This window comes from Melozone crissalis, unplaced genomic scaffold, assembly GCF_028551555.1.
Source record: "Melozone crissalis strain CALT ecotype California unplaced genomic scaffold, PUWL_Pcris_2 ptg000242l_1, whole genome shotgun sequence".
NCBI lineage: Eukaryota > Metazoa > Chordata > Aves > Passeriformes > Passerellidae > Melozone > Melozone crissalis.
Genome location: NW_026536001.1, coordinates 14,648 through 36,751, shown reverse-complemented (window position 1 = coordinate 36,751; position 22,104 = coordinate 14,648). Strand labels below are relative to the sequence as shown.

At 53.0% G+C, this 22,104-nt stretch overlaps 2 protein-coding genes across 4 annotated transcripts; both read right to left on the bottom strand.

Moving 5' to 3' along the window:
- Window positions 1-405: 405 nt before the first annotated feature.
- APOF (apolipoprotein F) lies at window positions 406-1,855 on the bottom strand. Its single transcript, XM_054294336.1, is given in 5 exon segments — window positions 406-754; window positions 806-1,384; window positions 1,456-1,510; window positions 1,513-1,583; window positions 1,827-1,855. Coding segments are annotated over 5 exon segments (1,083 nt in total).
- TIMELESS (timeless circadian regulator) lies at window positions 1,670-22,066 on the bottom strand. 3 transcript variants are annotated; one of them, XM_054294327.1, is made up of 30 exons: window positions 21,988-22,066; window positions 21,220-21,327; window positions 21,001-21,154; window positions 20,335-20,449; window positions 20,199-20,261; window positions 19,476-19,577; window positions 18,682-18,840; window positions 18,480-18,613; window positions 18,305-18,392; window positions 17,428-17,604; window positions 16,998-17,215; window positions 16,302-16,405; window positions 15,267-15,436; window positions 14,482-14,607; window positions 13,504-13,655; window positions 12,631-12,728; window positions 11,099-11,219; window positions 9,397-9,598; window positions 7,879-8,030; window positions 6,554-6,639; window positions 6,348-6,471; window positions 6,187-6,269; window positions 5,965-6,113; window positions 5,175-5,340; window positions 4,989-5,057; window positions 4,798-4,916; window positions 3,069-3,207; window positions 2,949-2,985; window positions 2,728-2,843; window positions 1,670-2,084 (listed from the first exon to the last, which is right to left on the bottom strand). In XM_054294327.1, exons 2-30 carry the CDS (start codon window positions 21,314-21,316, stop codon window positions 1,960-1,962), a joined length of 3,645 nt encoding a protein of 1,214 aa, XP_054150302.1. In that variant the 5' UTR covers window positions 21,317-21,327; window positions 21,988-22,066; the 3' UTR covers window positions 1,670-1,959. The 3 variants fall into 3 exon arrangements, with proteins under 3 accessions (XP_054150302.1, XP_054150301.1, XP_054150303.1); XM_054294326.1 differs by having other exon boundaries at window positions 21,220-21,356; window positions 21,988-22,037; XM_054294328.1 differs by lacking the exon at window positions 21,988-22,066 and having other exon boundaries at window positions 18,682-18,837; window positions 21,220-21,567.
- Between the last annotated feature and the right edge of the window lie 38 nt (window positions 22,067-22,104).

The following is a 22,104-nucleotide window of genomic DNA, read 5'->3' as shown; positions in this document are numbered from 1 at the left end:
GGGGACAGGGACAGGCCATTGGGACAGCAAGATGAGCAATGGGGACAGGCCATGGGGATGGGAACAAAGCATGGGGACAACTGTGGGGACAGTGACAAGCTGTGGGGACAGTGGTACAGAGTCAGGGAGACAGGGAAAAACTGCAGGGATGGGGACAGGGCCATGGGGACAGGGACAGGCTGGAAGGAAAGAGCCATAGGGACAGGGACAAGGCAGTGTGGCCGCTGGGACGGGGACAGGGCTGGGGCTGTAGGGGACAGGGACCAGCCCAGCCCAGCTGCCACCACGTGCCTCAAGCCACCACATGGCCAAGCTCCGGCCGCCCCAGGGCAGGGTGACCTCGCATCGATCCGTCCCCAAACACCGACCCGCCAGCAGCACCTGCCACACGTGCCCTTTATTCATTCACACGATAACCACGGCGCCGCTGTGCGCGGTGGGCACCGGCGAGGGCTCCCCGGCCGAGGTGAAATACCCGATGAGCGCCCTCACCCCGGCCTTGAGCCCCGGCTGCAGCCCCAGCTGCACCCCCATGGCCACCGGGCCCCCCAAACCGCCGGTGAGCGCCGCCAGCCCCGCGTAACCCAAATCCTCGGCGGCTTCCAGCGCTCGGGTGGACGCCTTGGATTCGCAGCCCTGGAAGGCGAAGTAGACGCTGGTGCCGAGGTTGTAGAAGATGCTGACTCCCGGTACCCAATCCAGCACCCGGTGCGCCTCCCGTTCCCCCAGTGGGCTGCAGGCATCCTCAGCCTCCCTCCGGTGCCGCCGCACAGCGCTGTGAGCATCCTCATCATCATCCTCCCGCCGGTGCCGCCGCACGGCGCCGCGGGCATCCTCATCCTCACCCTCATCCTCCCTGCCGCGGCACGGCGGGAATTCCCGGTTTTCCCGGCTCGGGGGTGGCGCGGGCTCCGTGCCGTTGTGCTCCGTGCCTGGCACGGGGGGATCTGCACAGGCAGAGCCCCCCGGGCTCAGTGCCAGCCTGAGCAGCAGCAGCGCCAGCGGCGGCGGCGGGGCAGGAGCGCCCGGTACCCGCGCCAGCCCCCGCAGCAGCGCCGCGGCCGTGGTGGTGCCCACATCCCGTGCCAGCTCCATTGTCTCGGCCTCAGCCTGGGGGGCGCAGCCGGCTTTGAGCAGTGCCAGGGTCAGGGCAGCGCGGGCCAGCCCGCGGGGCAGCGCTGGCAGCCGGGAGAAGCCGGGGAGGCGATGAGGATGGAGGCTTTGGCACGGTGCCCGCGGTGGGACGGGCTCTGCCAGCGCTGCCAGCTCCGCCAGCAGTGCCCGGTCACCATCAGCCAGCGCGGGGGTGATGATGGACGCAGCCATGGCATGGTTGAGGATGAGGAGAGGGAGGAAGAGCAGAATGCAGGGCATGGTGGCAGCGCTGGGATAAGGACAGAGCTGAGTCAGACCCCCGTGCCCGCAGCCCCCCGTGCCCACCCTGTGCCACCTCACCTGTCCTGCTGTCCCCTGTCCTGCTGTCCCCTCCCCTGGCCGGTGACTGCGGCCAGCCCGGCCCCGTGACCCCTTTATAGCCCTGGTTATCGCGGAATTGCGACACAGGGACAGGGACCAAGCACTCCCTGAGGCCAGGGAGGCTCCGAGCCCCCTGCAGACCCACACACACCCAAGGAGGGCAAAAGTCACTTGTGTTTATTTAGGCCTTGTCTAGATTTAAAAAGTTTTAAGAAAAAAAAAAAAAAACACCGAAACCCCAACGGCTGAGGAAAAAGGGAGGGAATTTGGGGTAAAACAGGGAGATGGTGACAGCAGGGGAAGGTGGAGAAACTGGTTGGTTGTGCAGCTTTTAAAAACAGCATCAAAACCTGCAGAAGGCAATCTGTAGAAACCCCATAAAACCTAGAAAACCCAAGAAAAACTGCAGAAAAGCTGCAGAAATCCAATAAAATCTGCAAAAAGCCCAGGAAACAGCACAAGGCCTGGGCACAGAGAAGCTTCTCAGTCCTCCTCCTCTTCCTCTTCCAGGCAGCGGATGCGCTTCCTCCTCCCCCGGGGCTGTGGATCTTCCTCATCCTCATCCTCATCCTCCTCAGAGCGAGGAGCTGGCGGGGGTGGCTCGGTTCCTGTGGATGGAGGGAGAGGGGAGAGGGCTGAGCCCCCCAGGGATGTGACAAAGGGGACAGGGACAGGACAACCCCGACCCCAGGAGCAAGCAGAGGGGCTGAACAGGACAGTGGGGCCCTGGGAAAATGTTAAATTAGACTCTGAAACGTTAGGCTTTGTGTTTTCCCAGATCATTGCACCTGCATAAGCAGTACATAAATGATATAATTATTAGGTGTGATGATTGTTTAGCAATTAAATATAATTATTATATAATCATAAGAAGAGTCATGAGGAACTATGTTGGAAATTTAAGGGGGGGCTATGCTTGGCTGAAATCTACGTAAACAATAGAACAATATAAGTTTAATAATTAACATGAAAGTTATATAATGACAGAATATAAAAACACGATCATGTCGAATGTATGGGCAGAGTCAGATTTGGGTGGAAAATACCCCTGATTCCCAGAGCTCTTAATAAAAAGCACCAACATAATCATTTAATAATTAACATGAAAGTTATATAACGACAGAATATAAAAACACGATCCTCTCGAATGTATGGGCAGAGTCAGATTTGGGTGGAAAATACCCCTGATTCCCAGAGCTCTTAATAAAAAGCACCAACATAATATGTGTTTCTGAATGCTAACAAACCCACCTGAGCTCCCACCATCCTCATCCTCATCCTCATCCTCGCTGGCGACCTCCCGGCGCCTCTTGGTGCGCGCCAGCACCGGGCTGGGGACAGGGACGGGGACAGGGACAGGCTCCTCACTGCAGGGACAACGCAGGGGGCTGAATCCCCTCCCCAGGCAGGGAGAAGACCCCTCCCCAAAAAAACCAGCACCCCAAAAGCTGAGATGGGGGCTCTGCTCTCACCTCTCCGAGTCCGATCCCAGCGCTGCCATCAGCGGCTCTGCAGAGGGGCACAAAGAGGGGGGGGCTCAGAGCCAGCCCAAATCTGGGGGTCCCACACCCCCCCCCAGCCCCACCCCTCACCTGCAGCCCCATCCTGGGGGCACCTGGGGGGCTCTGGAAGGTCCTGGGGGGACCCTGAAGGTCCATGGTAGGTGATGGAGGAGGCTGCACGACGGAGCTGCTGCGGGGTGAGGGCGGCCGGGATGCGCCAGAAGGATTCCTGGGGGAGAGGGGGACATTGCAGGGCCATGATATTTTCTGAAAATTCCCTAGGATTTTTCTCCTAAAGTGTAGCCACGATATTTTCTGCACGTTTCCTTTGCCAGGGTTTTTTTCCCTAAGGTGTAGCCATGATATTTTCTGAAAAATCCCTTTACCAGGATTTTCCTCCTAAGGTGTAGCCATGATATTTTCTGAAAATTCCTTTGCTAGGATTTTTTCCTAAGGTGCAGCCATGATATTTTCTGAAAAATGCCTCTGCTAGTAAGGTGTAGCCATGATATTTTCTGAAAAATCCTTTTGCCAGGATTTTTGTTTCTGAAAAATCCCTAGGATTTTTCTCCTAAGTTGTAGCCATGATATCTTCTGAAAAATCCCTTCACCAGGATTTTTGTAGCCATGATATTTTCTGAAAAATCCATAGGATTTTTCTACTAAGGTGTAGCCCACGATATTTTCTAAAAAATCCTGAGAATTTTTTTTCCCAAGGTGTAGCCATGATATTTTCTGAAAAATCCCTAGGATTTTTCTCCTAAGGTGTAGCTATGATATTTTCTGAAAAATCCCTTTGCTAGTAACGTGTAGCCATGATATTTTCTGAAAAATCCTGAGTATTTTTTTTCCTGAGAAGCTGAGAGGCCTCAGAAACAAAATGTAAATAATTTTCTGCTGCTGTGGAATGCAACAGGTGCATCTTTGATTGGTCTCATGTGGTTGTTTTTATCTAATGGCCAAGCACCATCCGGCTGTCTCAGACTCTCTGAGAGTCACAAGATTTTATTATTTTATCCTATTTTATTATTATTTATTATTTTAATAATAGTAATTTTTTATTATTTATCCTTTCTATTCCATGCTAGGAATAGAATGGATAAATAATTTACTACTATTTTTTTTCTGTTTTATTATTATTTCTGATTTTAATAATAATAATTTTATTATTATTTATCTTTTCTATTCCTTGCTAGCCTTCTGATGAAATATTTTCTTATACTCTTTTAGTATAATTTTAATATATTATTTTCTTTTAATATAATATATATATATATCTTTTAATGTAATATATTTATCATAAAATAATAAATCAGCCTTTTGAAACATGGAGATTAAGATTCTCATCTCTTCCCTTGTTGGGGTTGCCTGCAAACTTTCCACAGGGATGGGGACGAGGGGATGGGGACAAGGATGGGGACAAGGGGATGGGGACAAGGGGATGGGGATAGGGATGGGGACAAGGGGTGGGGACGAGGGGATGGGGACAGAGATGGGGACAAGGGGATGGGGACAAAGGGATGGATGGGAACAGGGATGGATGGGAACAGGGATGGGGACAGAAGGATGGGGACAAGGGGATGGGGACAAGGGGATGGGGACAAGGGGATGGGGACAGGGATGCATGGGAACAGAGATGGGGACAAGGCTGGATGGGGACAGAGATGGGGACAGGGATGGGGACGAGGGGATGGGGATAGGGATGGGGACAGGGATGGATGGGGACAAGGACGGGGATGGGGATGGGGACAGGGGGATGGGGACAGGGATGCTTGGGAACAGAGATGGGGACAAGGCCGGATGGGGACAGGGACCTCACCTGCTCGCTGGCGGGCGGCCGCAGCCCCAGCTGCCGCAGAAGGTTCCGGAAGCGCCGATCCTCCATGGCATCCTCGTTCTCCTCCGTGAGCGGCACCAGCGGCACCGGGTGGGACACACCTGGGGTGGGACAGCGCTGTCAGGGGGACCCCGACCCCACAACCCACCCCAGCCCACCCTGACCCCGCTCACCGTCCTCCTCTCTGTCCTCTGCTGCTCTCCTCAGGCAGCTCTGCAGCCACCGCAGGGGCCCGGCCAGCCCTGGGGACACCAGAGGGTGACAAAGGATCCAGCAGGGTCCACCAGGGTCCAGCAGGGTCCAGCAGGATCCCCCCCCTCAGCCAAGCCCAGCTGGGGGGTCTGGAGCCCCCCACCCACCTTCCCCATGCAGGTGCTGCGCCAGGTCCTGCCCAGCCCCTTCCTCAGGCACCCAGCGCTCCTCCGTGAGGCCTTCATCATCCTCATCCTCCTCTTCCTCCTCCTCGCTGTCCTCATCCTCTCCTGAGCTGTCTTGGGCTGGCATGGCCGGGACACCTGGGGCAGCCTGTGGGAGCCAGCAGGGTTTGGGTGTCCCATGGGTGGGGATAGGCCACGTTTGGGTGTCCCCAAAATGGGGACAGGCTGTGTTTGGGTGTCCCATGGGTGGGGACAAGAACATTTGGGTGTCCCCAGGATGGGGACAGGTCACATTTGGGGGAACAGGTCACATTTGGGTGCTCCCAGGATGGGGACAGGCCCTGTTTGGGCGTCCCCAAGATGGGGACAGGCCGTGTTTGGGTGCCCCCAGAGTAGGACAGGCCGTGTTTGGGTGCCCCAGGATGGGGACAGGCCATGTTTGGGTGTCCCCAAGGTGGGGATAGGTCACATTTGGGTGTCCCCAGGATGGGGACAGGCCACATTTGGGTGCCCCAGGATGGGGACAGGCCACGTTTGGGTGTCCCCAAGATGGGGACAGCATCCCCAGGGCACAGCCCAGCACCTCCAGCCCCCAGGATGGGGACAGGCTGTGTTTGGGTGCCCTCAGGATGAGGACAGGCCACATTTGGGTGTCCCAGGGTGGGGACAGGCCGTGTTTGGGTGTCCCAGGGTGGGGACAGGCCACATTTGGGTGTCCCCAGGATGGGACAGCACCCCCAGGGCCCAGCCCAGCACCTCCAGCCCCCCATACCTGCCCAGGGCCGTGCCCTTGGCTCTTCCTCCTGCGTTTCTTGTAGAGCTCCTTGCGCTCAGCCACCAGCCCCAGCCCCAGCAGCTTCTCCACCACGCGAGCCCGCGAGCGCCGCGCCGTCAGGTGCTTCATGATGTTCCCCAGGACGTCTGTGGGGAGCAGGGTCAGGCTGGGGAGGCCACAGGGGGGATTTTTGGGGTCTACCCCTCATGTCCAGCTCACCATCCGAGCCCTGGAACTCCTCAAAGAGCCGCGTCAGCTCCTCCTCCTGCTCCTGCGTCCACAGCACGATGCGGGTGCCTTTCCTGGGGGTGGGAAAGAGCTGTGGGTCAGTTCTGTCCCTGGGGGTCCCTGCCCTGTCCCTGGGGGGGTCCCTGACCCACCTCTCCCTCGGGAAGTCCTTGGCACTGCTGGCCAGACCCATCCTCACCAGCTGCTTCACCACCTGCCTGCGTGTCCGTCCAGGTGAGGGGAGCTGGGCCAGGATGGCAGCGATGATGTCCCCACCTGTGGGACAGCGAGGGTGAAGGGACAGAGCCCCTGCCGCCCCTCAGGGGTCCCATTGAGACCCCAGAGACCCCCCCAGTACCTTCCATCTCCTTGTATTTCCAGTAGAGCTCCCGCAGCTCCTGCTCCTCCTGAGGGGTCCAGGGGGGCACCCGGCTCCGGGTGGTCCTGGGGAGGGGGAGAAGGGAGGGGAGGATGTCCCAGACATCTTTTTATGAAAATCCTTCCTTAGGATTTTTTCTTCTTGAGAAGCTGAGAGGCCTCAAGAACAAAATGTGAACATTGTTTATCTGCTGCTGTGGGATGCAACTGGTGGATCTGTGATTGGTCTCGTGTGGATGTTTGGATTTAGTGACCAGTCGCAGCAGTGCTGGTTCTCTCTCTCTCTGTCCGAGCCAGCTGCCTTTGTTATCATTCATTTCCATTCTATTCTTAGCTTAGCTAGCCTTCTGAGATGAAGCTTTTCCTTCTATTCTTTTATTATAGTCATAATGTAATATATATATCATAAAATAATAAATCAAGCCTTCTGAAATATAGAGTCAGATCCTCGTCTCTTCCCTCATCCAAAGACTCCTGTGACAGAAGGGAGAGCAGCCCCCTCCTGTCGCAGACAACTTTTATGAAAAATCCTTTCTTTAGGATTTTTCCTCCTGAGAAGCTGAGAAGCCTCAGGAACAAAATGTGAACATTGATTATCTGCTGCTGTGGAATGAAACAGGAGCATCTGTGATTGGTCTCATGTGGTTGTTTTTAATTAACGGCCAATCACAGCCCAGCTGGCTTGGACACAGAGACCGAGCCACAAACTTTTGTTATCTTTCTTTCTGCTCCTATTCTTAGAGAACTTTTTCTTCTATCTTTTTAGTATAGTTTTAATGTAATATATATATCATAAAATAATAAATCAAGCCTTCTGAAATACAGTCAAATCCTCGTTTCTTCCCTCATCCAAAGACCTCTGTGAACACCATCACAGGAGGAGGGAGAGCAGCCCCCTCCTGTCACAGACAACTTTTATGAAAAATCCTTTCCTTGGGATTTTTCCTCCTGAGAAGCTGAGATACCTCAGGAACAAAATGTAAACATTGATTATCTGCTGCTGTGGAATGCAACAGGAGCATCTGTGATTGGTCTCATGTGGTTGTTTCTAATTAATGGCCAATCACAGTCAGCTGGCTTGGACACAGCGCCTGAGCCACAAACCTTTGTTATCATTCTTTCCTATTGTATTCTTAGCCTGCCTTTTGATGAAATCCTTTCTTCTATTCTTTTAGCATCGTTTTAATGTAATATATATATCATAAAATAATAAATCAGCCTTCTGAAATATGAAGTCAAATCCTCATCTCTTCCCTCACCCAAGAGCCCCTGTGACCACCATCACACCCTCCCTGCCCCACTCACCCCTCTCCCTCCTGCAGGGAGCTGTAGCCCTGGGTCATCTCACCCACGATGGCAGGGCTCTTCCAGAAGAGCAGCTCCACAAAAGCTTTTTTGTTGGTGGCCGCCAGCGCAAAGAACTTGCCCAGGATGAACTTGGCCAAGGTCACCAGCTCCTGGGGACAGCAGGAGGGAGAGAGGGGCTGGGGGACACCAGGGACAGCGAGTGGCACTGGGGGACACTGGGGATGAACAGTAGGGCTGGAGGATACTGGGGGCTGAGAGTGGGGCTGAGGGAAATTTGGGATACAGAGCAGGGCTGGGGAACACCAGGGATGGAGAGAGGGGCTGGGGGATGTGGGGACAGAGAGAGTGGGGCTGGGGGACAGCAGGGACTGAGCTGGGCTGGAACTGGAAAATGGGGCTGGGGCCTGCACAGAGCAGGGCTGGGAGATGCTGGGGACTGAGTGGGGCTGGGAGATGCTGGGAACTGAATGGGGCAGGGACAGAGCAAGGATTGGGAGATTCTGGGGACAAAGCAGGGCTGGAGGCTGCAGGGACAGAGCAAAGATTGGGAGATCCTGGGGGCTCGGTGGGGCTGGGAGATTCTGGGGACTGAGTGGGGCTGGGAGATTTTGGGGACTGACGAGGGCTGGGAGATTCTGGGGACTGAGTGGGGCAGGGACAGAGCAAAGATTGGGAGATTCTGGGGTTGCGTGGAGCTGGGGGCTGCAGGGACAGAACAGGACTGGGGGATTCTGGGGACAGAGAAGAGCTGGAGGCTGCAGGGACTGAGCGAGGCTGGGAGATTCTGGGGACTGAGTGGGATTGGGAGATTTTGGGGACTGACGAGGGCTGGGAGATTCTGGGGACTGTGTGTGGCAGAGATAGAGAAAAGATTGGGAGATTCTGGGGGCTCGGTGGGGCTGGGAGATTCTGGGCACTGAGTGGGGCAGGGACAGAGCAAAGATTGGGAGATTCTGGGGTTGAGTGGAGCTGGGGGCTGCAGGGACAGAGCAGGGCTGGGAGATTCTGGGGACTGAGTGGGGCTGGGGACTGTAGGACGGAGCAAGGATTGGGAGATTCTGGGGACTGAGCAGAGCTGGGGGCTGAAAGGACAGACCCTCCCGGGCTGGGGGCTGCAGGGACAGAGCAAAGATTGGGAGATTCTGGGGACTCAGTGGGGCTGGGAGATTCTGGGCACTGAGTGGGGCAGGGACAGAGCAAAGATTGGGAGATTCTGGGGTTGAGTGGAGCTGGGGGCTGCAGGGACAGAGCAGGGCTGGGAGATTCTGGGGACTGAGTGGGGCTGGGGACTGTAGGACGGAGCAAGGATTGGGAGATTCTGGGGACTGAGCAGAGCTGGGGGCTGAAAGGACAGACCCTCCCGGGCTGGGGGCTGCAGGGACAGAGCAAAGATTGGGAGATTCTGGGGACTCAGTGGGGCTGGGAGATTCTGGGCACTGAGTGGGGCAGGGACAGAGCAAAGATTGGGAGATTTTGGGGACTGAGCAGAGCTGGGGGCTGCAGGCACAGACCGACCTGGTGCGCGGCCGCCGCGGGGTCGCTGAGCAGGCGGTGGAAGAGGGCGAAGAGGGAGAGCTGGAAGAGCAGGGGCTCCATGCGCAGGTCGCGGGCCAGGCGGTGCAGCAGCCGCGCGGCGCAGTGGTTGGTGCGGGCGCTGTTCCGGGCGTAGCCGCGCAGCAGCAGCACCAGCGCCCGCACCACGGGGGCGCAGGCAAACCTGCGGCAGGGCTGTCAGCGTGGCTGCCCCTCAGCAGGACCCCACATCTTTTCATTAAAATCTTTTCATTAAAAATTTGTCTTGCTGAGAAGCTTCAGCCACAAAATGTGAATAGTTATCTGCTGCTGTGGAATGCAACAGGTGCATCTGTGATTGACCCATTTTAGATGTTTACAATTAATGGCCCAACCACAGCCCAGTTAGCTTAAACTCTCTAAAGACACAAACTTTTATTATTCATTCCTTTCTATTCTTATTCATTCCTTTCTATTCTTAGCTTAGTTAGCCTTCTGAGATGAAGCTTTTCCTTCTATTCTTTTTATTATAGTATTTCCTTCTATTCTTTTTATTATAGAGTACTATAGTATTCTATTACTATAGTAGTAATGTATATTATATATCATAAATAATAATGTAATAATGTAATATATATATCATAAAATAATAAATCAAGCCTTCTGAAGCACAGAGTCAAACCCTCGTCTCTCCCTTCATCCAAAAACCCCTGTGACCACTGCCACACCACAGCCCTCCCCACAAGCCATTCTTGTGGGAATCCCACAAAATTAGAGGGAAAATCAGGGAGTTTTGGGGAAAGCTGCAAAAGGCAGGCCTCAGAGACAGCAGAACTGTGAGCAGAGCTAAAGCAGCAGCCATGAGATAGGTCAGAGGAAAGTTCTGAATTAAGACCTTGGAATCAACAAGACTTTTTCGAACAATGACTTGTAAATATTGTCAGGCTTAATTTATGCCCTTTCAACTTGACTTTCACAGCTTTAAATTGCTGTGTTGCAATATAGCAATGCTTAGTGCAAGCAAGCACAAGCTTTAAGCAAGTAATAAGCAGAAATATTATAGTAAGGCTACGAAACACAAGTAATAAACGACACAATCACGAAGGTTCCTTGTAGGTGAACAGCCAGGGGGAATTGTGGGAATCCACAAAATCAGAGGGTTTTGGGGAAAGCTGCAAAAGGCAGGCCTCAGATACAGCAGCACTGTGAGTAGAGCTAAAGCATGAGATAGGTCAGGAGAAAAATTATTTAAACTGCAGAAAAGCAAGGACAAATAGAACAATGGTCTGTGTGTTAATGCTTGTCTTAATAGCTCTCTAAGCTGCAGCAAGTTTATCTAGTGAGATATTAGGAAAGTTAAAGCTTAATAATGGAGCTCTGTGTTTTGTGCTTTAAGGCTTACAAGCAGGTATTGTATTGGAAATAAGCAGCATTGTTTAACCAAAGGCATGTGTGCTTATGGTGATTGGATAGAACTGCTGTCAATGTGCTTTTGCTTTGTGTGATTGGTCAAGAAGCTTATAAAGTAAGTTGTAATAAGTCTTTTGGCCTGCTGCCTGGATTGTGAGCTGCTGGCATCTTCCCATTGTCATCACCATGTAATGAGAGTGATGCTGGAAAATAAAACAGCTCAAGGCACTTTCCACAGCAGCCCCATCCCGTTTGTGATTTGTACATAGCCCCCCTTGTCAGCGTCAATTCTCACCGCTTCAGGTAGTCGAGGAAGTTGAATTCCTTCTCTGACACCTGCATGGTTTGCTCCTCCTCTTCCTCATCCTCCTCTTCTTCGTCTTCCTCCGGCTCTTCAGGCTCGGTGGGTGTATGCCCTGTGGTGGGATGTGTCACAGACATCTTTTATGAAAAATCCTTTCCTTAATATTTTTCCTCCTGAGAAGCCTCAGGAACAAAATGTAAACAATGGTTATCTGCTGCTGTGGAATGCAACAGGTGCATTTTTGATTTGCCCATGTTGGCTGTTTGTAAATAATGTCCAATTACAGCCCAGCTGGCTTGGACAGAAAATCAAGCCACAAACCTTTGTTATCATTCTTTGCTATTCTATTCTTAGCTAAGCCTTCTGATTAAATCCTTTCTTCTATTCCTTTAGTATAGTTTTAATATAATATATACAATAGTCTTAATATTATATATATATATATATATATTATTTTAGTATAGTTTTAACATAATATAAATTACATATATTTAATATAATATATATTATAATATAATATATATCTATTAGTATAGTTTTAATATAATATATATTATATTTAATATAATATATTAAATCTATTATAAAAGCACATATATTATTATATATATAATTTTAATATTATACATATATTATATATATAATTTAATTATAAATTAAATATTATATATAACATGCATAATATTTAATTTACTATAATATATATAAAAACTAATTTTTTAGCATAGTTTTAATTTCTTATACATATATATATATGTATGTATGTATGTATATATATATATATAATAAAATAATCAATCAAGCCTTCTGAAACATGGAGTCAGACAGACAGATTGTTGTCTCTTCCCTCATCCTAAGACCCCTGTGAACACGGTCACAGGGATGTGCTGAGGGTCTGCAGTGCCCCATCCCAAATTTTCCCACTTCCAGGGTCACAGGTGGGGACTTGTTGGAGCTCAGGACATCTCTCTGGATGTCCCTGCCAGGGGACTCAGAGACCCAGAGCACCTGTGGGTTTGATTATGACCTGTGGAGCAAATTACCAGCTTTGTATGAAGACCTGAAAGCCACAAGTTTAAGTAGCATAATAATAAAATGATCACTAGGTGAAAAAGTAGATTTTGGGGTTTTTAGAATAGAGGTTTTGGGGACAAGACGGAGGGACTTGGGCGTGTCCAGCCTTTCTTCTTCTTCCTCTCTACCTCCACTTTCTGCTGTGATGGTGGCACTTTTGGATTGGTTTAGAGTAGAAACTCACTGTCTAACATAGGTGATGGGTATTGGAAAGTAATTGTAAACATGTTATGTTTGTTAAAATTGTTAAACATGTTTGTTAAAATTGTTAAAGATGTTACACGTAGTTTTTTGTATAAAGAGATAACACCGCGGTGAGCCTGGAATTGTCCTGCTGGACAGACCTCAGCAGGGCAGGAGAAAAATTTTTATAGATAAGATATAATAAACAGAGACTTTTCACATATTTCAGGGCTGCAATATACTGCAAGCATCTGAGAGGAACTCACTGGGCAGGGCAGCGACGAGGATCTCCCTCAGCAGCTGGGTCTCCTCATCTGGCCCCACATCCGCGGATCCAAACACGTCCCCTTCAGGCCAGACCTCCCTGGGGACAGCAAGGACAGGTTGGCACTGTGTCCCCACGCCCCAGGGACAAGATGGGCACAACAGTGCTGGTACCTGTGTAAACAAAAATCCACAACTTTTGTGAAAGTTGTAAAGCCGGTATGATTATTACAGCACTGGACGCATGTGAGAATTTTAAATTCTTTTAAAATGACATGTGTACTTCTGGGAACTTCAGGTCCTTTTTTATCTCCTTCTCAAATACATATGCATACAATTTCACAATAGGTTGTGAAAGGGACAAGATGGACACCACGGTGCTGGTACCTGTGTTTTGTGGAGTCAACAAAACTCCACAACTTTTTTGTGAAAGTTGTAAAGCTGGTATGTTTTTGTGTGGGAATTGTTCTTTTAATATGACATGCGTACTTCTGGGGACTTCAGGTCCCTTTTTATCTCCTTCTCAAATATATATGCATACAATTTCAGGATAGGTTCATACATGTTCATTTTTATGAATTTCGTGTGACATTTGCTGCTAGTTCTTCTTTATCAGAAAGAATTCTTAGGTCAGGTTGAATTCTTAGGTCAGAAAGAATTCTCAGGTCAGCAGGTTGAGCTGCTCTCACAGCAGTCTCTGTCTCTCTCTATCACTTTTTATCTCTCCCCTCCTTATCTCTATCCTTCACTGAAGCAGTTTCTCTGAGCTTAAGCTTTTGCAGTCAGACCACACAGCAAACTACATACTTAAAAGATGTACATTCCACTTAAATCGAAATGGATTTCTACCCTGGAAAATTTCCACTCAGCCTCACCTGGCCGAGCGCAGCAGCTGCAGGGCCTGGGGCACACGGGAATCCCTCAGGCACTCCTGGATCCTCAGCAGAGCCTCCGCCCGCTGCTCCTCCACCGGCGTCTCCGAGGTGGCATCGAAGGGCACCACGTCCTCGGGCAGGGGCACCTCGCCCTGTGTAGGGAATAGAATATGGGTAAATAAAGAAAGTATAGAAAGTAATCTTATCCCCTAAAGAGTTGCAGCTGAGCCAATTACTAAAGATTAGGAGCAGTAACCAATAAGAAGAGTGTTACAAAATAGTGGATTGGTTAGTTGAGGGGAACTGGAGTCAGTTGGCTACTGTGAGGACGAGGAAGAGTCAGTGCCTAGAGGAGCTGCCTACAAGAAACATCAAGGAGGAACGAAACTCTGGCAACATGGAACCCTTGCAATATAGTAGCAATAGAAACTCCTGCAATATAATGACCACCAATGGCGACCCCGACGTGATTAGGGACTAAACTATATGACCCCGTGGATTTGGGATGACCCCATGGATTCAGGGAAACAGGATTCAACTATATAACCCCATGGATTTGGGGAAAAGGACTTGAATACTAAACTATTGGTAAAATATATAAATTGCAGCTATTAATGTTTGTTAAATATGAGCATAAAAGATTTTGAAGGTAAGTACTTTGTAAACTGAGAAAAGCTGCAAAACTGAACTGACACTTAAAAATATATATTTGAAACATTTAGAAATATATATTTGAAATATAATGTGCTGTTTGAACATTTGTATGACAAATGGAACAAGGAAGAGTCAGTGCCTACAGGAGCTGCCTACAAGGAACATCAAGGAGGTACAAAACTCCAGCAACATGGAACCCTTGCAATATAATGGCAATAGAAACTCCTGCAATATAATGACAGCAGCCCTGGGGCAGGACAGGGTTATGCTGTGCCCCACCAGCACCCCCAGAACTCCCCATGGGGCTGAACCCTTCCCTGGTACCTCCAGGCAGGCCTGGACCTGCGGGGCCAATCCTTCCCAGAGCTGCTCCAGCTCCTCGGTGCTGGGTGGGGCAGGGACTGCTGGCACATGAGCCTTCTTCTTCTTCTTCCTCCTCACACGCTTGCTCTGGGGGGGCAAGGATGGGGTTAAGAGAGGCTGCCTGACCCCCCTAGAGACCCCCAAGGCAGGACAGCCATGTCTTTGTCTCTCTGGGTGTTGCTAAAGTGTTGCTCCTACAATGCATTTCCTTTACTGAACCTATGAAATCTATTTGCTGCTTTAAAGTAATTTTTAAAGCCATATTCATTTTACAGTCCACTCTCTCCCTTAGGGTTTATATGCCCAGCCTATTCATGAATAAAATACTTGTAGGAATTATTTCTGAAATCTTCATAAATATAAATAAATATATAATATATAATATATAATATATAATATATAATATATAATATATAATATATAATATAAATCAGCCTTTCTGAAACATGGAGTCAAGATTCTTGTCTCTTCTTTCTCGTCTCTTCTATTCTTTTAGTATAGTTTTAATATAATATATATTATATATATATTTAATATAATATATATAATAAATATTTTTATTATAAATATTTACTATAATAAGATATATATACATAGAAAATAAAATAACAAATCAGCCTTTCTGAAACACGGATTCAGATTCTCATCTCTTCCCACATCGGTGCTGCCTGCAAAATTCCACGCATTTAAATCTAACAAATTAAATCTCATCTCAGGCTGGTGTCAAGCACCAAATCCCACCCCACCTGCACCACGAGGCTGGCACGGCCGCGGCAGAAGCGCTCCAGCATGCGCAGGAAGAGGTGAGCTGTCTCCACCAGGTCCTTCAGGAAGCTCCGGGGCTGCTTGGTCTCGTCGAACTTGCGGAAGAGCGTGAGGAAGAGCTCCCGGTATTCCATCAGGTAGAAGATGTTGCCTGGTGAGGAAGGTGGCAGTGGGAAAAGGTGGGTCAGGGACACCCCAGGTGTTGTTGTGTGGTTCTTATTTGGCATGTTTATTGTTTGATTTGTGGTTTTTCTCCCTCTATTTTTACAGTGACACAGACCTGCCTTTGTGATTTAATTGAGCCAATGTTTCAGTTTATCTGTTTGTTACTTACCACTTTTGCTATTTAATTGAGAAAGATTTCAGTTTATGTAGGGGGATAGAAAAGTAAATAAAGGAATATAGAATGTAATCTTATCCCCTAAAGAGTTGCAGCTCAGCTAATTGTTAAGATTAGGAGCAGGCCTAATGTTAACTGTGGCCAATAAGAAGAGTGTTACAAAAGATTAGATTGGTTAGTTGAGGAAAACTGGAGTCAGTTGTGAGGAGGAGTCAGTGCCTAGAGGAGCTGCCTACAAGAAACACCAAGGAGGAACAAAACTCTAGCAACATGGAACCCTTGCAATATAATGACAATAAGTTTATCTCTTTGTTACTTAGCTACTTCCCTGCCAAGTTTCAAACCCCTTCCCCTCACATCCAGCTGTTCACCCCTCCTATCCCAAGCAGTTTTCCTCCCTTGTGTTCCACCCCCAGTTCTCCTGATTAGCTGAACGTTGTATCCTCCCTTGAGACCTGCCCCCCCCCCTTTATAAGCTGTTGTTTGCCCCCAGTTTGAGGTCTGGGACCCCAGAATTGAGGAGTTTAACATCAAATAAAACAACCCAGTGCCACCCCAGGTCTGTGCTGTGGCCTTTTTGTTCCACCCTGCACCTCCACTGGTATCTGGAATCCTGCAGAGCCTGAGAGAGGGGGACTGTTGCCCCAAGGATGGACAGAAGGACAGAAGGACTCACTCTTGATGACCTGGCTGCTGTCCCTCACCGCCTGCTCCGGGCAGCGATCCATCTCCTGCAGCGTCCTCAGCAGCTCCTGGTACGCCTTCAGGGCCAGGTGCATCCTGGGCATGGCAGGGAGTGGGGGGTCACAGGTGCCAAAGGGGGGTCACAGGTAGTTGGGGGGGTCCCAAGCACCAGAGGATCCCAAAAAGTTGAGGGTCCCTGACAGCCAGGGGTGTCCCAGGTGTCTGGAGGTATCTCAAGTACTGTGAAGGTCCCAGGTCTCCAGACGGTCCCAGACACCATGGGGAGTCTCAAGGAGAACACCAGGTACTAGAACTTACCACCAAAGGGTATCCCAGGTCCCCAAAAGGTCCTAAACACCATGAGGAGCCTCAAGGAGACTCTCAGGTATTGGGATTCACCAGCAAAGGGTGTCTCAGGTGCCCTGGGGTCTCCCAGGTGCCCAGAAGGTCCCAGACACCATAGGGAGTCTCAGGTGCTCAAGGAGAACCCTAGGTACTGGGATTCACCACCAAAGGTGTCCCAGGTGTCCAAGGGGTTCCAGGCACTGGGGGTATCTCAGTACCACTGTGGTGGTCCCAGGTCTCCAGAAGGTTCCAAACACCATGAGAAGTCTCAAGAAGAACCCCAGGTACTGGGATTCACCACCAAAGGATGTCCCAGCTTCCCTGGAGCATCCCAAATGCTCACCTACGGGCCCAGGTTGTTGCCTCCTTCTTGTCCATCAGCGCCATCTCATAGTAGGTGGTGAGGTTCTGCTCGATGAAGTGGAAGGCTCGGACGCCCACGGTCTCGGACACCAGCTCGGGCCGGAAGCCCTGGAGCCGGTTGAAGGCCATGAAGAAGGAGGTGGCCCACAGGTAATAGGTCTCATCGTGCTGCTGAGCCTTCTCCCTCACCAGCTGGTCCTGGGGGCAACCAGAGGGTCTCAATGGGGGTCCCACAGGTTGGAGAGGGGTTCCCATCCCTCCCAGCCATGAAGAAGGAGGTGGCCCACAGGTAATAGGTCTCATCGTGCTGCTGAGCTTTCTCCCTCACCAACTGGTCCTGGGGGCAACCAGGGGGTTTCAGCAGGGGTCCCACAGCCTGGAGAGAGGTTCCCGTCCCTCCAAACCCTCACCTTGACCAGCAGCATCAGGCGGTTGTAGCAGTCCTGCAGAAAGTCCTGGCAGAAGCTGCGCAGGAAGAGCCGCACGTTGCGGGCGGAGCGGCGGGAGGGCTCGGCCTCGGGGGCGGGCTGCCGGCGCCGGGGCAGCCGCCGCGGCTCCTTGCCCAGGTCGTGGCTGTAGCTCTTGAGCTGCACAGGGTATGGAGTGGACGGATTTACCTCTGTGGGCCTTGTCTCTGTGGCACCCACTGTGTCCCTGTCCTGGAGGCCCACACTGCATCCCTGGTTCTGTGCTCCACATCCCATCTCCCAGTCTTGCATCCCACCTGTGTTGTTGTCACTGTGCCCCCCACCCACATTCCCATCTCAGTGTCCCTGTGCCCCCCACCCGTATTTCCATCTCAATCATCTCTGTCATGTCCCCATCCCAGTGCCCCCCACCCACATTCCCATCTCAATGATCTCTGCCTTATGCCCATCCCAGTGCCCCCCACCCACATTCCTTTCTCAATGGTCTCTGCCACGTCCCCAGCCCTGTACCACATCCCCAGTGCCACATTCCACACCCATCCCTGGCCCTGTGTCCCCTGCCACATCCCCAGCCTTGTGCCCACTGCCACCTCTCCAGCTGAGTGACCCCCACCATGTCCCCAACCCTGTGCCCCTCACCACGTTCCTGCGCCCTGTGCCACATCCCCGGTGCCACATTCCACACCCTTCCCTGTCCCCAGCCCTGTGCCACATCCCTAGTGCCACATTCCATACCCATCCCTGTCCCCGTGCCCCATGCCATGTCCCCAGCCGTGTGCCACATCCCCAGTGCCACGTTCCACACTCATCCCTGTCCCCCTGCCATGTCCCCAGTCCTGTCCCCTTGCCCCACACTCACATTGTGCAGCCCCTTGTGGAACACCACATCCCTGTCCCCGATGGACTTGACGCCCTGCAGGACGTAGGAGCCACCAAACCGAGAATGCCTGGGCAGGGGACAGGTGACAGAGGTTCAATGATGCTGTCCCCACTTTGGAGGTCCCATCCTGCCACAGGAGGTGCCCCCTCCTCACCTGGACGTGCGCTGCAGTGCCCGGCTCCTCTTCTCCGCCATCTCCCTCTGCCTCAAGCTCTGCAGCTCCCGCGTGTCCTCCCCGTGCTCAGCCCCTGCTGTCCCCTGTCCCATCGCCGCCAGCTCCTCCGGGCTCTGCCAGCAGCTCTGTCAGCACCCTGGGGGCTCTGCCAGCCTGCCCTGCCACCCCTGGCCCGGCTCACCTGCTCACGGAACATCAGGGAGATGATCTCCAGGACGTGCAGGGCCCACTGCTGCTCCACCTGGGCGCTGGCCAGGAACTTCAGCAGGTCGTCCATGCCGCTGATGTGCAGCGCCCACAGCACCCGGTCGTGCACGCTGGCATCGCCATCCACGCCCTGCTGGGGATGGTGGAGAGGTGTCTGTCAGTGCCAGGGGGCTCAGAGACCCTGGCACACAGCCCAGAGCACCCGCGGGTTTGATTGTGACCCCTAGAGCAAATTACCAGCTTTGGATAAGGACCTGAAAGTCACAGAAGTTTAAATGGTATAATAATAAAATTATCACTAGGTGAAAAAGCAGGTTTTGGGGGCTCAGAGACCCTGGCACACAGCCCAGAGCACCTGCGGGTTTGATTATGACCCATGGAGCAAATTGTCAGCTTTGTATGAGGACCTGAAAGTCACAGGAGTTTAAATAGTATAATAATAAAATTATCACAGGGTGAAAATGGAGATTTTGGGATTTTTGGAATGGGGGTTTTGGGGACAAAGTGGAGGAATTTGGGCATGTCCAGCCCTTCTCCTTCTTCTTCTTCTTGGCCTCCATTCTCTGCTGTGATGGTGGCACTTTGGGATTGGTTTAGAGTAGAAGTTCACTGTCTAACATAGGTGATAGGCATTGGGGATTAAGTGTAAATATGTTACACATAGTTTGTAGGATAAAGAGTGAAAATGTAGATTAACAACCAAACTCTGAGAGGTGTCAGGGTCCCCACTGGGGCTGTCGGGGGGCAGGGAAGGGCCCTGTCGGGTACCTGCTCCTCCGTGGGGTCGGGGGGCACGTGCAGCACGTTGCGCACCAGCAGCAGGATCCTCTCGATCAGCAGCGCGTCCTCCTCCTGCCGCTGCTCCCAGTCCTGGGGGGACACGGCTGTCAGGGACCCCCACAGTCCCCCTTGGGGGTTCCTGGCAGGGAAGGACCCCACAGCCCCCAGGGACCCCCAATAGGGACAGACAGACCCCACAGCCCTGCAGGACAGACCCCACAGCCCCCAGGGACCCCCAATAGGGACAGACCCCACAATCCCTGAGGGACCCCCAATAGGGACAGACACCACAGCCCTTGAGGGATCCCCAATAGGGACAGACCCCACAGCCCCTGAGGGTCTCAGGGACACCAAATATGGACAGACTCTATGGCCCCTGAGGGATCCCCAAAAGGGACAGACCCCATGGCCCCTGAGGGACCCCAATAGGGACAGACCCCACAGCCCCTGAGGGTCTCAGGGACACCAAATATGGACAGACTCTATGGCCCCTGAGGGATCCCCAAAAGGGACAGACCCCACAGCCCCTGAGGGATCCCCAAAAGGGACAGACCCCACAACCCCAGGGACCCGTGGCAGTGATGGACCCTGGAGCCCCCTGGTAACTCCAAACCCTGCAGCCCCCACAGGACCCCCCAGCAGGGAAAGCCCCCACAGCCCCTGAGGGACCCCCACAAGGAACAGCCCCCCAAGCCCCCCAAGGGGACTCACCAGCTGCAGGAGGTTGTAGAGCTTCTCACTGAGCACCCCAAACACCTTCTCGTTGGCAAAAGCCTGCAGAGACCCCACATGAGCAAGGGAATTGGGCAAAGCCCCCTGCCCATGCCATGTCCCCGGGCAAACTCACCTCCTTGTAGGCCTGCAGGTAGGACAGCACCTGCAGAAAGTGGTGGCGGGAGGTGGCATCAGCTGGCACCTTCCCAAAGCACAGCAGGGCCGGCTGGGTCAGGTTCACCATCAACCTGGGAGGGAGGGGAGGGCTGTGAGAGACCCCTGCCCACCAAACAGACCCCACAGGACCACCTGGGTCAGGTTCACCATTGACTTGTGAAGGAGTGGGGGGCTGTAAGAGACCCCTGCCCACTAAAGAGACTCCACAGGGCCACCCTGGGCCAGGTTCACCATCAACCTGGGAGAGACCCCTGCCCACCAAGGAGCCCTCACAGAGCCACCCAGGTCAGGTTCACCATCAACCTAGGGGGGAATGGAGAGCTCTGAGAGACCCCTGCCCACCAAGGAGCCCCCACAGAGCCACCTGGGTCAGGTTCACCATCAACCTGTGAGAGACCCCTGCCCACCAAGAAGCCCCCAAAGGGCCACCCTGGGCCAGCTGGGTCAGGTTCACCATCAACCTGGGAGGGAGGGGAGGGCTCTGAGAGACCCCTGCCCACCAAGGAGCCCCCACAGAGCCACCAGGGTCAGGTTCACCATCAACCTGTGACGGAGTGGAGGGCTGTGAGAGACCCCTGCCCACCAAGGAGCCACCCCTGACCCCAACGCCGCCCTTTTTTACCTGATAACAGCATCAAAGAGCACTTTCTCCTGGGGGTACTGCACCAGGATGGGCAGGAGATCGTTCTGCAGGATCTGGGCCGCCCCCAGCTGTTGCCGCACGTCCCGGGTCTCATCCTCATGGCGCAGGTACCGGATCAGGTCCTTGACGCTCTCTGGGGACACGGAGCCGTCAGTCCCCGCCGTTCCCGGTTTCCCCCCCGGCCCGGTGCCCACCTACCGAGGCAATCGGGCTCCCGGTGGTACACGTCGCCCTCCAGGTAGCCCAGAGCGCTGCAGGTGGCCAGGAGCTCGCAGTTCATCATGTACCAGTCCATGCAGCGCGGGGCTGCGCACCGGATCGGTACCGGGGGTCACCTGCGGGCCACCGTCAGCACCGGGGACCCCCGGTTCGGTTCTCCCACCATTCTGGGCTCCCCCGGTACCGGCAGATCCCGGGGCACTCTCTGGTCCCAGTTTCCTCAACACCGATGAACCTCCCAGGGCTGGTCCCGCTCGGGACTGGAGCCCACCGATCCCACAGCAACCCCCAGGCTCCGGTAGAGCCTCGATCCCAGCACCTCCCGTTCCGGTCCACCCCAATACCGGCGCATCCCGCAGCCCCGGCGCACCCCAAGCTCCGGTTCCTCCGGTTCAATATCACCCCCCGGTTTGGATCCCCTCCCAGTCACGGACTAAACCCCCGGTCCCAGTCGGTCCCGGTGCCTTCTCGGTCCCGGAGCATTCCTGACCCTCCCGCCCGATCCCGGATCTCAGCCCCAATTTTCCTCCGGACCCCCCTGATCCCGGGGCGCCCACCGATCCCGGAGCGCCCGGAGGCTCCGGTTCCCCCAGTCCCTTATCGACCCCCCCCGGTTCCCGAACCACCCCCCGGTTTCGGTGACCCCGGATCCCGCCCAATCCCCACTCCAGGGCCATCCCGGGACACTCCCCACCCCCAGACCCCCCGATGCTGGTTCCCGCCGGTCCCGCTCACCGCCGCCCCGACCCCGCCGCCCTCACGGCCGCGCTCCCGGTCCCGGTGCGGGGGCGGCGTTACACAACCGGCCCAGTTCCCGCGGGCCGAGGCCCCGCCCCGCCGCGTCCTTCAAGCGGCAACACCCCC

What these genes read in the sequence shown, in the direction of transcription:
- TIMELESS (XM_054294327.1), bottom strand. Translation starts at nt 21,316, where the DNA reads ATGGACTGGTACATGATGAACTGCGAGCTCCTGGCCACCTGCAGCGCT. An exon ending in GCACTGCAGCGCACGTCCAG is followed by an intron (nt 18,393 to 18,479) that starts GTGAGGAGGGGG and finishes TCCCCTGCCCAG; the next exon opens with GCATTCTCGGTTTGGTGGCT. An exon ending in CAGCAGCCAGGTCATCAAGA is followed by an intron (nt 15,437 to 16,301) that starts GTGAGTCCTTCT and finishes CTTCCTCACCAG; the next exon opens with GCAACATCTTCTACCTGATG.